This window comes from Musa acuminata, chromosome BXJ1-5, assembly GCF_036884655.1.
Source record: "Musa acuminata AAA Group cultivar baxijiao chromosome BXJ1-5, Cavendish_Baxijiao_AAA, whole genome shotgun sequence".
In the NCBI taxonomy this organism is placed as follows: domain Eukaryota; kingdom Viridiplantae; phylum Streptophyta; class Magnoliopsida; order Zingiberales; family Musaceae; genus Musa; species Musa acuminata.
The window spans coordinates 11,856,124-11,870,591 of record NC_088331.1 but is presented as its reverse complement, the minus strand read 5'-3'; the positions used below and the strand labels follow the sequence as shown (position 1 = coordinate 11,870,591).

General features: G+C 37.8%; 1 protein-coding gene across 1 annotated transcript; it reads left to right on the top strand.

Moving 5' to 3' along the window:
• The first annotated feature begins 3,851 nt into the window (after positions 1-3,851).
• On the top strand, positions 3,852-5,681 carry LOC103985036 (large ribosomal subunit protein eL21z/eL21y). Its single transcript, XM_009402650.3, has 2 exons — positions 3,852-4,157; positions 5,252-5,681. Exons 1-2 carry the CDS (start codon positions 3,921-3,923, stop codon positions 5,507-5,509), a joined length of 495 nt encoding a protein of 164 aa, XP_009400925.1. The 5' UTR covers positions 3,852-3,920; the 3' UTR covers positions 5,510-5,681.
• Positions 5,682-14,468: the final 8,787 nt, after the last annotated feature.

Sequence of the window (14,468 nt, the reverse complement as noted above, 5' to 3'; positions counted from 1 at the left end):
TGTAATAGAGTGACCCTCTTGCATGCCGGAGTAAGCCATCTCTCTTGGGTATTTAAACCAAATATGAGAGTGAGCCTTGCTCTGATACCAATTGTCAGGATCGGAGCGGTACTAAGAGAGGGGGTGAATTAGTGTAGCGGATTAAAACTCATAAGTTTGAAAATAATTTCGTAAATGCGTAGAGATTTTGATTCGACAAAGAATGACTTGGTAGAAGTAGCTCAAGTAAAGTAAGGAGATGAAAACCAAAAGCTTACTGCTATGTAAATAAAGGTTTCAGAAAGGTAAACACTCACACATTCAAGGAACACACCAATTTAAAGTGGTTCGGTCAAATGACCTACATCCACTTGTGAAGCCTTCTTCGATGAGGCTCCCAACTTCCACTAGCAAATCACTTTGAAGGGGAAGGACATATACCCCTCTTACAACCTTTTACAAGTGGTTCACACTCTTACAGATTTTTTTAAGAGAAAGAGGGAGGTGAACACTTAAGCTATTGAAAACAAGACTTGCTAAATACTTTACTAAGGCTTTTTCTTAATCTCTAACTTCTCGAAGGGTTGTATTATTTGTTGAGAATTGAGAGATATTTATAGACCCCAAGAGGATTTAAATTTGGGCTCCAAATTTGAATTACTTTTGGGTTTCCTAGCGCTGGCGGTGCCATCGCCTGTTAGTGTCTGACATTGACAGTGTACTAGCAGTGCCACCGCCTAGTCCGACGGTGCCACCGTTGGACCTCTCGGGTGTTGGGCGGTGCCACCACCCAATCTAGCAGTTTGCTGGTGGTGCCACTGCCGGAACTCTCGGGTTCTGGGCGGTGCCACCGCCTAGACTATTTCATCTCATTGGTTGGGCTCCAAACTTGGCTTAAACCAGTCCGAACTTATGCCCAATTGGCCCCTAACCGGGTTATAAGATTAACCCTTAATCCTAACCCTAATTACATAAAAACTATGAAATTAAGACATAGTCCTAAGCAAGTTTTTAACCGGCAACGTCGAGTTTCCTTCTGGCGAGCTTTTCGACGAACTTCCGGCAAAGTTCCGATACACCCTCGGATTTCTTCCGACGGACTCCTAGCAAGCTCCCGGTCTTGTGGTGAGTTCAGCAAGTCTTTAGCAAGTAGCCGAACCTTTTCGGTGATCTCCGCGAACCTCCGACGATCTCTCCGGCGGACTTCCAAAAACTTCGATAAGTCCCCGATTTCTTCTCGGTTGGTTCCGGCAGCACTTCCGATGAATCTTCGGACTCTCGAACACCCATCAAACTTGACTCTGGTAGACTTGCTTTATGTCTTCAAGCTATCGTAGTTAATCCTGCACACTTAAAACAAAATTTCGATCGAGATAATTACTCCTAAGGAATTAATCATGTTGTCCGGCATGTCATTGGTCCCTCGACGCTTCGTCCGATTCTTCGGCATATCATCCTCTCTTGCGGCCTATTGCCCAATTGACTAGTTAACTCCACAACTCTGATATCCTTGGCACAATCTCCGCTCTTCTTGGTCCGATGCTCGAATCCATGGCCCGAAGCCTTCTGCGATACGTCAACCGATCCACTGGCCCGACGTCCAATCTTCTGACATATTCCTCCGACACAACATGATTTTTTTGCTTTAATTGTCTCATCCTGATCGAATCATCCAGCGTCACTCAAAAACGCAGATTAAATCATAAACACATATCAAGTGATTTCATCATCAAAATACGAGATTTAACGTCTCTTCCACACAATCTTATCATCATAAGGAGATTGAGAAATTTCAATCTTAGAAATTTGCTAGGTTGTCAAAATATAGTTCCAACAATATCAAATTAGATACAATTATATGATTAAAAAAGAGAGATGTATTATAAAAAGTTGGTTTTAAAGAAAAAGGAAAATCACAAAACCAATTGTCGTAGAAAACTTTTATCGAGTTTCCGGTATCAATAACATGAGTAAAACCATTAACAAGCTCAGACATGAGCCGGAAAAAAAATCTCCAAGTCCAACTTATGATGTTTCTGAGTATTCCAAGAAGAAACAGGTCCATACTTAGCCAACACAACACTATTCCAAAGGTTAGTTATCAGCCTTATTAAGATAAAGATGAACTTTTTTGGCATCAAGTGCAAACCTAGTGTGATACAAATCATGAATATCAAGAATATCATTTAATTTTGGTTTAGTGGTAGTGTCACAAGCTAAAAGATGCATCCTCTTAGAGTTAGACAAGATTTACGTTCAAAACTCTTCAAGGTGAAGGGAAAAACTAAGAGAGATTACAATGTTTTCTCTAGACTTAACAAGAGAATAATATCATGAGAAATAAAAAAATTAAGAAAAAAATAAATATAAGAAGAAATTTTAAAGATCAATACCTATCAATTTGAGAAGAATGATACATAGATTAGCATGTTTGAATTTGACTATCCAATATCGAATCTTTTTTTTTTTCCTACGTATGACGATCTTATATATATATATATATATATATATATTATCTAACGACACATTAAATTATCTTATGACTCAACCATGTGCGGAACCGACTTCAGTCGCAATAGCGTGAATGAGACAGATTTTTGTCTGACCTTTTCTCAAAAGTTGTAGTGAGAAGCAAGAACTGAACTTGAATGCAAATGCCCTCTTCGTGGGTTCGTAGAAGAACCGAATTTTCTTGCAAAGCGAAAGCTTATCATAAGCAAGAATGAAGTTAGAGATACAGAGAAACTAGTTCTTGTTGGAGGTAATAAGATTTATGTTATCTGAATCAAGCCCCATTTGCAATCAAGTTAGAGAGAGAGAAAGAGAGAGAGAGAGAGAGAGAGAGAGAGAGAGAGAGAGAGAACATCTTGTTGGAGATAATAAGGTTTATGTTATCTGTGTCAAACCAGACCCCATTTGCTTAGTTCAAATTAATAATTTCTGCGAAAATGATGCAAAAGTAACAAAAAAAAACTTGTGAAATTTGATTTTGAATTTGGAAGTTTGAATGAATCATAAGATATACAAATTTCTTTCTCTTGCACTTCCATTCCACTCCTTTAAAAGCATTGGCAACTACGAGAACTAAGCAGGTTTTAGAGGTCTCTGAGCTTTTTTTCTGAAGGAGCAATCCGAAGCTTCAATGAGACGCAATGAATAAGGAATCATAAAGAACAATGGTTCTATCTATAGCTAGCACCGTTCACTAGGGTTTATTCTTGTTCGCATTGCTTTTAGTTGCCCCCTTAGTGGTGCCAAGATGAGTACAACCTCGTTTGAAGATATAAAAATCATATCAGATTGTTCTGAAGACTGAATCTCGTGACATTCGAGCTAGTAGGGAATTTGAAAAATTATAAGTGATGGCTATGAGAGAATTTGATTCGGTCTATATCACATAACTGAAAAATTCTATTAATTTTTTTTAAAATATAAAGTAATTATCGATTAAGTTATGAAACAAATACAATCGATTGAGTCGAGGGATGTGATGGTCATGATAATTATCGATATGAGGAGAGGCTAACTCCTATGAGAGTTGATGTTGGAATATGCTCGAGTATCAATGTCAAAAGTCTTGTATCAATTTGTGTTGCATAGACAACTACGGATATAATTTTGTATATATAATCGGTGTATATTACATGGTTGAACATTTTACCCAAAAAAAAAAAGATAGGTTTCTAAGAAATTGAAATATATATATATATATATATATATATATTGCTTAATATAAATGTAGCTGAAGCTCTGCAAGTAACGGATGTAAACAAGACACCAGCTTATCTGGCCCAAAATCTAAGAGATGGGTCGGATCACCACACCCAGGAGGCCCACTGGTATCTCTATATATATATGACGACGAAGAAACCCTATCTTCCCTTGTCGTTCTTCAGTCTCCTCGCAGCGGCAGCAAGCGGCGGAGCGAAAGAGGGAGCAAGATGCCGGCTGGGCACGGGCTGAGGTCGAGGACGAGGGATCTCTTCTCCCGGCCCTTCCGTAAGAAGGGATACATCCCCCTGACCACCTACCTCCGCACCTACAAGATCGGCGACTATGTCGATGTCAAGGTGAACGGGGCCGTCCACAAGGGTATGCCCCACAAGTTCTACCACGGCCGCACCGGCAAGGTCTGGAACGTCACCAAGCGCGCCATCGGCGTCGAGATCAACAAGCAGGTCCGAGTTCCACTCTCTTGTTTCTAATCTGTTTGTGATTCTTAGTTTTCAACTGCTGCTTGATTTCCTTGAGAAAAAAGATGTCCTTTTTTTCATTGTCCTCTGGAGAAGCAAACGGCACCTTCTTAATAATCATATGGGAATAAGTTAAAAAGAGATTTTTGTGGATTGATCACGTACAGTCTTGGGAAAGTCTCGATCTTGGAACAGATTTGGACAAGTTGGTTTGTTCGTTATGTGTGATTGAGCTACTATGGAAACTGTGATTTTTTGGAGTTCTGTTTATAACTCGTTAATTACGTTAGATATGTTGGATGTAGGGAATGTGTGTGTTTGTTTCTGTGCCTAATGCAATTACTAAGGTGTGGGCAAAACATTCTGGAAATGATGACTATGTAGTTAACACTTTTGTGTGGAAAGCAGATTTGACGAAATCAAGGAACTTCACATCAGGTGAAACTATTAGTCATGGTTAGCAGTTGCAGTCGAGAGTCCCATTATGGCTCTATAAAGTATTTCTTTTTTGTCACGGAAGAGTTAATAGTGCTGCTGTTTTGAATTCAAAATGGAGACTTGCTGCCATCTTGGGACATTGAGGAACATGACATCTCAATTTTTTGGTCCAGCATTCAGTATCAAGCTCACTCCAATAGTCGACGACGAAGGACTGGTTTTTAATGGTCTGACCAAGTACTAGTATTGAAATACATAGCTTATTACCCATTTACTTTTTATTTTTTTTATTGCTCTATTCAATTATACAAGGTGGTATAAGTTGGTGAACTGTTCAATATACTGGTTTTGGTTGATGAATTTACACTAGAAGAGATGCCTGATGCTTAGGGATTCTTTCTATTCATTCAATGAAATTAAAACAAATATATGAGCCCTTATTCCTAGATGGAAATCTTGCACTGTTAGATAAATTCAATCAACTCGGGGAAGAAAAGGCAATCAACCAGATTCATTTATTTGATATCTAATGTATGTTTGATCCATTTTAGACAGCAAGCAAGCTGCCTATGCCTACTGTTAATTTTATGGACTTTTGGTATTATGCCAAGTAATTGGTTGAATAAGTTTTTGTTCTTCAGGTTGGTAACCGCATCATCAAGAAAAGGATCCATGTCCGTGTGGAGCATGTGCTACCTTCAAGGTGCCAGGAAGATTTCCGTGCGAGGGTGAAAAAGAATGACCAGTTGAAGGCCGAGGCAAAGGCACGGGGTGAGGTCATCAGCACCAAACGGCAGCCGGTGGGCCCAAAGCCTGGTTTCATGGTGGAAGGCGCTACACTTGAGACCGTTACACCTATTCCTTATGATGTGGTCAATGATCTCAAGGGTGGCTACTAGTCTCCATTGGTTAATCTTGGCTCTATGCTTGATCCTTGGTTTGATTAAAGACTTCATCTATCCAAACTAGTTGTTTTTGCCAGGTTTTATGATGAGACTTGTTTGTCATGCAGAGTATGTATCAACTTTTTTGTGGTTGAATGCTTAATTTAGTCTATTAGTCTGTTATTTATATCAACTTTTTTTGTGGTTGAATGCTTAATTTAGTATGTTAGTCTGTTATTTATACATCTTGTTTCATCGACACAATTGTCATTCTTAACCCAGGCTCAGGTGTTTTTGATTCAGGTTTATCTTAGTACCGATCATTTATATCATCGGGGAGAAAATTAAACTATAGATTTGTTACAATTTATAGGTTTTTGTGCATTATTGTCAGAACATTTTATGGGTTATTGTTGTATTATCAGAACATTAGCAGATTACAACAATTCTATGAATGGAAGAGAGAGAGAGAGTAGAATCGCAATCTAGTTCTTGTAGATCAAATATACGGATCCTTTTCTAACAGATCTACATAGTGATGGTTCTAATGCACTCAGATAAGGTCCAAAAAACACAATTGCATGTGATTTATAACATGCACACTAGACGCTGACAACTTGATTCATCCTTTTAATCACAGAATGTCTCTTTAGAAACATAAATTGCGAAACAAATCTCATGGATCACATTAAACTCACAGGGGCAACCAAATGGCTGATCACTGAGTCAGCATCTAAAACATAACCTTTCAATTTGTTAGAGCAAACCTAAAGGAGGTGAAGGTTACATGAAAGAAACAAGAAGATCAAGTAACTCGTGTTGTCACTTGGTTAGAATCAGCAAATCTTGAGAAAGATCGTCCCCGAAAGAAAAAAATATTACAAACATCGAATCCGGTTACAAGCATACCCCAAAAGAATGTACGTGACTACCCATGAAAGCTTCCAATATTGGCTTCATGACAAGTCCAGCCAAAGTCTCCAAGAACCATTCCGAGTCCTCGGATCCGTCAACTTTGGAATCGATAGCCTTTTAGGCACAACCAGCAGCACAGCACATACCTTTGATTGATTCAAATTGCAGTCACATAATTAACCACTCACTCATTCTGTCCTTCCCATCATGGACTTGTTCTTGTTTTCCTTTTTCGTCTTCTTTTGCTTCGGGAGTAGTCCAAGTATAATCAGGTAGAATCACAAATGGATATTGTACATCTTCCACATGACAACTTGGCCCTGAAGTCGTCGAGTAGCTCTGATGATATGACGCCTTTATCCATTGAATCCACGAGCTTGATGTCTGCGTTTCAGGAGACTTGCTTCCGGGGCTACATGGAGGTGTTGAGAACACTTGTGATGGCTGGAATTCTTCATCCTCAGCAAAGATAACCAGGACGCGGATAGTAGGAACAACGGGAATTGCAACCTGCAAGTATCATCTGTTACCCTCAAATAATGCACAAGAGAATCGTATAACCAAAACTCTGATTAGATGGCTGGAAGAAAATGAAATTTTCTGAAAGGAGAAGTATCATGATATTGCTATCAAAACCTTTGCCTAAGAATATTTGATATAAATTTCAAACACAAGTAGGTATTTGATAGCAATTAATTTAAGTTTGATCTTTTCCCCGTAACTCATTCTCGTTATGAAGCCCAAAGAAGCCTAATAACTTTCTCCTAAATGCATGAAATATTAAAACAATTACATGACACAACTTTACTTCCAAGAAAATGGATGATTATCCAACTACAAAATTTTGTTATTCGCTAATTCTTCTAGTAACTTATGAAGCTTAATTAGAGTAATAGGTGCCGTGAGTGGCTGAGAATGTTAATTAAATTAGTTACTTGTGAACAACAGTAGAAGTAAACTCTCTCAAATTGGAGTAACACAACAGGCCTTGCTTGAATGATCTAATGGCGCAAACAAATATTTCTGGATATTAATAGTCATTCTGTATACAAATCAAATTATTTTCAGAAGAAGATGGATTGGCAAGCACATCACAGACTTCTAAGATAGACAAAGATCATTGAAATCATATGTTGCATAGATTAAACGTGAAACCTGAGAGAGGCTAATCCAATGCAAGTCAAGTAAGTACACCGAATCTGTCACCACGTTTATGTCCCGTAGGAGAGAGGACAACTCATTATGTTGTCAAGCCCGAAGGTTTCGAGTCATGTTAGATTTTTCTTTTTTGTCTAGTAAACTCATGGCAGGAGCATGAGCACAAAATGGGACTATGTACTCATTTTGTTATCAAGAGCAAAGTTTATAAGTCATGTTAGATTATTATGATTTAATAAAAACATGGAAAAAGAAAAAGCACGGAACGGGACTACTATGGATGAGATTTAGTTGATTATGTTGGGAGTAGAATTCTCAGAAAATTAGAGCTTCTTCTATTGAGGTTGAGATCAAATAAGTGCAAAAGACACTCAATGTGAAAATAATTTAATCTTTGACCTCCCTCTAGAAAAGTAATTCACACCCGACCTGATAATGAAAACTATGTACCAACCATCTTGTAGTCAATCCACAAAACTATTTTGTCGTTTGCAATTCAAATGGGCATGGTTAACAAGATTTCAATTGTATATGGATTATTTAGACCACGACACACTGTATACCGCCGGTAAGAGGTAAATTATGTTTGACAACATGCTATAAGAAGGAAGGGTTTGTCTATGCTCAACAATTCCAGTACTTGCATAAGCACTTAAAGAACTAATAACAAAATTCATGGAATGTTTCCTGATAACTTGTTAATGTTTCACAACTCCCAGCCTTTCTTTTTTCCATTCAAAATACAGGCTATGTGACAAGAATTTAGGATGGATCATAAGGCACTAATCAATAAAATACAGCATAAATAAGCAATCTTACACCAACGTGCTATGAAATTTACAACTGTGAAACGATGCTTACACCTCCATGAATTAAGATAATTCCATGCCGAAAAATCATCAAATTGATGTCATTTCGAGAACCTTGGTATCAAGGTTCGTCGTACCGTACCGTACCGGCGTTTCGACTCGGGCTCGGTACCGGTACGGTACGGTATACCGCTCGGTACACTCAGGTGTATCGAGCGGTACACTCACGTGTATCTAGCACTGTACACTGCTACAGTGCTACTGTACATTGCTACAGTGTTACTGTACACTGCTACAGTCTCGGTACGGTACGGGCGGTCCACGTACCGCTGGCCTGTCGGACCAGTACGTACCGCCCGTACCGGGCGGTATAGTCCGGTACGACAAACCTTGCTTGGTATAACTTTCATTGACAAATGTCCCATGAACATTAAATTTCTGCTGTACTTACTTATATTTTCTTCTTTCATGACAGTAAGATGGAAAAACTGGCAATCCAAACAAAGTGTTGGATAGAGCAACTGGAATAATAAGTTGAGTTGAAGCAACTGCAGTTTTGAAATACAGGAAAAAATATATAGTACTTGAGATGAAAAATTAAAGCTGAAGATATCTGTGAAGATCGGTGTTGACACAAAGCATGAAAGAAATGAGACTACGCTTCAAATATAGGTTTTCAATTCCACCAGCTGGACCAGCATTCGAAACCACTTCCAGTTTCAATCCTACATAGATTAGCAAATGAGTATGCTATATGTCTTTTCTAGTATAATTCAGATTGCTATACAATTAGTATAAAGCTCGCAAACTACTCCCACTTACCATATACTACACAAAAATTAATCATTATGTCAAGCATGTGCCAAATAGAGATCAAATTTACCATGGACAACCTATGATTAGTAGTTAAAGGAGTAAGCATTATGTCAAGCATGCTGCAATAACACTAGATTACATCTAAAATCAACATTTACTGAAGAGAAACTGCTCCCTTCACAAAAACTAATTTGCAAGGATATTTAGCTCACCGTTGGCACATCTGCACATCGCAAGTAATAGACATCCCAGAAGAAGAATATTCTCGCCGTGCCAGAAAGAAACCCATTTAGCAGAGTAACAACGAGGACACAAATGTAAACAACAATCACAAACACATCATTGCAACATGCAAGTGGACAGTGGCATGGATAAATATAAAAATAATATAATAAAAGGAAAAATAGAGTGCATGCTTGTGTACTCGATGTCCCATACCTTGACTGGAAATGTTCCAGGAGGGAGTTTCGTTGTAAGACGATCCCTCAGACGATGAATTGCCTTGACCTTGTTTGCAAGAATATCGAGCAGTGGCAGTAGCTCTTCTGTCTGAATTGGAAAATGAGGAGAGAGCCACATATTAGGCCTTGGACCTTTCTTATACTCACTTTCTATCGGTATCCATTCTCCAAACTCGTTGCTGACCTTTCGAAAATTCGATCCTTTCCGATCCTCACGTAATTGTCTTTTCCAATCCTCTCCTCTATTAATAATAATTGCTTCTCAGTCTACTCCGGCATCTGCATGAAGAATTTATTGAGCAATAATTTATAGATAATTATGTAGATAGTTACTATGTTTTAGATTATTACAGGTATATTCTAACTAGTGACTCTTGACGTAGAAATTATGAGGATAGTTCCTATACCTAACTCAATCATAGGTGTGGATGAATAATTACTACTAGGTCTTATAAATAGGAAAATAGTTCATGAAACAAGATATCCTGTGTGTTCTTAATCACAAATCTTTGGTCATGGTCGTTTGGATTGAGAGAGAAAAAGTTCTCTAGGAGAATCCGATTAGAGCGAGACTCGAGTAGAAACTATATGGGTTTGATAGCACCATGTCCGATATATGATATCTGAGATATTAGATAGATGAATGATTATAGGTACACAATAACTGAGGACAGTCATGTCTAATGGATTGGATTTTCCTGTATCATTTGGAGACTATGACGTAGTGGCCTAGTACGTCTGTAATCGATGAGTCAAGTGAATTATTATGTAGATAATAATTCATTGAGCCAGAAGGAGTTCTAACAGGTATGACTCATGGCCAGCTCGATATTGGGCCTAGAGGGTCACACACATATGGCAGACATTGCGATGAGTAGAGGTTCGGATATAAGATATCCGTTGGAACTCCTATCTTATTGGATATCCAATAAGCCACTGAATTATTGGATCCCATGGATGATATCTAATAAGAGCCAATAAGAGATTATTAGATAGATATATATTAATTTAAGAGGCTTGGGTAGTTGGATAGAGATCCAATACCCAATATGACATGATCTATTAGGCCTCTATAAATAAGAGGGAACCAAAGGTTCATAAGCTAGAGCTTTTCTTGGTTGTCACCTTCTATTCTCCTCTCCTATAGATCTATAGGGATTCAGAGATATATGATCTCTCTAGGTAAAACACAATCTTTCATATGCATAGTTTTCGGTTTTATGGATTTTACGCACTAATCTTCGCACGACGACGAACACATCTTTGGAAAATTTGAGGATTTTTTTTTTATGTTCTTTCGTTGCGCATGTGATGTCACCCCTAGATTTTCCTATAAAAATTATAAGTATAAAAATTATAATATATTATTATTATGTAAAAAAATTTAATATCACATACGACACGTAGTCTTTTTGCTTAGTATTATTATGACTTTTTTTTCTCACTTTATATTATTTGTTTGTATATATATTGTGATATCCATGGATTTGTGTAATGAGAATCGGATCGTGATGAGATAATAATAATTAGACCCATTCACCTTTAAACATAGATCCGAAATAATCTCGATCATATGTTACTCGAGAGGGACATCGAGATAACCGAACAAACTAGTGTACTATATAACCATCCATATGATGGAGGTAGCGAGTCTCATGGCTGCTCATGTGGGGATACCAGGGATATAGTGCAAAGTGCTCGTTGGAGAATGAGTTTACTGATTGATCCACTAATAGAATATTGGATGGTTAATGATGCCTTATTGTCCGATAGTGATTTCGTCGTCCAAGTTGTGTATCTGATCGTTAGACTTGAGACACAAAGGATGTCCTGTATAAGTACCCCACTATTTGATATCGGACTTATAGATTTGGAAGTTTTAGGTCTAACACAACCGGTCATCGGGAGTAGCAGTCAATCTTACGAGGGTTATTAAGTATTGATAGAGGATCATCCTCTCTTTATGTCATAAGAGGAATATCTCATGTGTTCTTACTCGAGCAAATCCTTGGCCATGGTCATTCGAATTGAGAGAGAAAGAGTTCTCTAGTAGAATTCGATTAAAGTGAGACTCCAGTAGAAACTGTATGAGCTTGATAGCACCATGCCCAGTATATGGACTCTTGGATATTAGATAGATAAGGGACTATAGATATATAATAATTGAGGATAGACAGGTCCAATAGATTGGATTCATTTATATCGTATAGGGACTGCGGTGTAGTAGCCTAGTACATCCATAATCGATGAGTCGAGTAAATTATTATGGAGATAATAATTTACTGAGCTAGAAGAAGTTTTGACAAGTATGACTCACAGTTAGCTTGATATTAGGCCTAGAAGGTCACATACATATGATAGGTGTTACGATGAGTAGAGGTTTAGATGTGAGATATTCGCTAGAGCCCCTATCTTATTAGATCTCCAATAAGCCCCTGAATTATTGGATCCTATGGATGAAATCCAATAAAAGCCAATGAAACATTATTGGCTAGAGATCCACTAATCTAAGAAGCATGGGTAGTTGGATGGAGATCTAGTATCTAATAGGGCAGGATCCATTAGGGTTAAGTTAATAGGGACCTCTATAAATAGGAGGGAACCAAAGGGCTATAGGCTAGGCCTTTTTGGCTACCACCTCCTATTCTCCTCTCCCCTTCTCCCCCTCAACTAGCAGGTGTGGAGATTTGGATAGCGATTCAAGGAGCATCTTCATAGCCCCCGTCGTGCGGATCACCACTAGAAGGGAGGACAGTTGACCTCCTTCATCTTCTCCCACAGATCTATAGGAATTCAGAGATATATGATCTCTCTAGGTAAATAACTATCTCACACGTAGTTTTTAGTTTTGTAGGTTTTTATGCATCAATCTTTGCATGACAATGAAACCCTTTTGTGGAAATATAAGAATTTTATTTTTGTTCTTTCGCTGCACATGTGATGTCGCCCCTAAATTTTTCTATATTTATTTGATCGACTAGTGCACTATCATTGGATCTGAAAGCCACGTTGATAGCGATCTGTAAGAAAATTAGACTTATATTCTTTACTCTTCTTATCATTGTTATGAGAGATAGATTAGAGACAAAAGAGATATGAGAGAAGATTTATAATCTCTCAATGACCGATTCAAGTTATTAAGAGGAGATGAAAGAAGATTTATAATCTCTCAATAATGTCACATTGCATATTCTCGATGAATCATTAGGAGGTTATATCTATTTATAGAGAAGAGCAAAGGGTCTAGGATAAATAATTAGGAGAGTCCCTCCTATTAAGATCATCTTCTAAGAAATTCTATCATAATTAGACTTACTTTCCATTTACCGATAATTATAATTATAATCTAATCATATATATAATATATCTTACCTAATTAAATAGGATTACATAATTTAATACTCTCACTTGACCTATTAATTTGTAAGATATAAAAAAATCTAAAATTAAACTAAATCAAATAAATTTTTATTTTAAATTTGTTTTACTTAATTAGATCTTGAAATTTTAAAAATGTATTTTACATATGCACATGAATTTTATAAAATAAGTCAATAAATTCAATAAACATAATATCATATAAAGTCTGACTATCAATGTGAGTTATATCAATCATATGTAATCAATATTATACTTCTTTTTATTTACCATAATATTATTATCCCTTCTTAATGTAATCCAAAATGATCTTTATAATTTATCTTGTTAAGATAATCCTGTTATACATATTCTCAACCATAATATGTACATACATAAATGTAAACAAGATAGTATATATAAATTACTTTAAGTATGTAAATAAGAATATCACTTATAATATATACTTAAATATACATCACTATATATATTATAGGTTCCTCGTAAACCTAATCATATGAATATATTTTTGTTGAATCTCAGATTTTGATGATGAAGTCAATTATCATTTGTTATCTAATCCATATGTTAAGATAAGTGTGCAGGATTAACTACGATGGAAGTAAGACATGCAGTAGGAGTTACACCGGAGTCGAGACCATGATCACGTTGGGGGTTTGAGAGTTCGACGGAAGTCCGGACGGTCGTCGGAGGTTCTGCGGGAACAAATTCGAGAAGTCCAGGAGCTTGCCAAAGAAGCTCATCGGAACTCACCAAGTGGATCGTTGCAAGTCCAGGAGTTTGTCGGAAGTCCGCTGGAGCATCGCTGAGGGTTCGTCGGATGTTTGTCGGAAGTTCATCGGAAGCTCGCCGGAAGAAGCAATTGACGCACCGAAGCAAGTTACAATATTAATATCTTAAATATCATGGTTAGCATGTAGATTAAATTAGGAATGAGAGGTGATCCCATTAACTTAATCTGGGGGCAATTGGGCCATTGACAGACCCAAATTGGGTTGAATGGATCAGCCCATTCAGACCCAGAATTCTTGGCCGACGATGGCACCGCTTGGGCTAGCGGTGGCACTGCCTAGGAGCTCAATCTCCTAGGAATGCCAAGCGGTGGTACCGCCCCTATCAAGCGATGGTACCGCCTGAGCTTGGTCTCCGAGCGAAGCTGAGTGGTGGTACCGCCCCAGTCAGGCGGTGGTACCGCTTGAGCTCGGTCTCTGAGTAATGCCAGGCGATAGTACCACCCAGTTATGGTGGTAGTACCGCTAGGACCCCGAAAATTCGGGAGATGACATTTTTTAGCTCCAAATTCGAACCAGTTAGGGCCTATATAAACCCCACCCTTTCCGGCATGAAAGGGCACTGAAATTTTGATCTTATTATGAGAATTTGAGAGCTCAAAAGTGTTGTAAAAGGCCAAAAGTTATTTTCCCTCTTTTCATCTAT

Excerpts from the sequence above, each read along its gene's own strand:
- LOC103985036 (XM_009402650.3), top strand. The coding sequence starts at position 3,921 with ATGCCGGCTGGGCACGGGCTGAGGTCGAGGACGAGGGATCTCTTCTCC. Across the intron at positions 4,158-5,251 it reads GCGTCGAGATCAACAAGCAG|GTTGGTAACCGCATCATCAA; the intron begins GTCCGAGTTCCA and ends TTTGTTCTTCAG.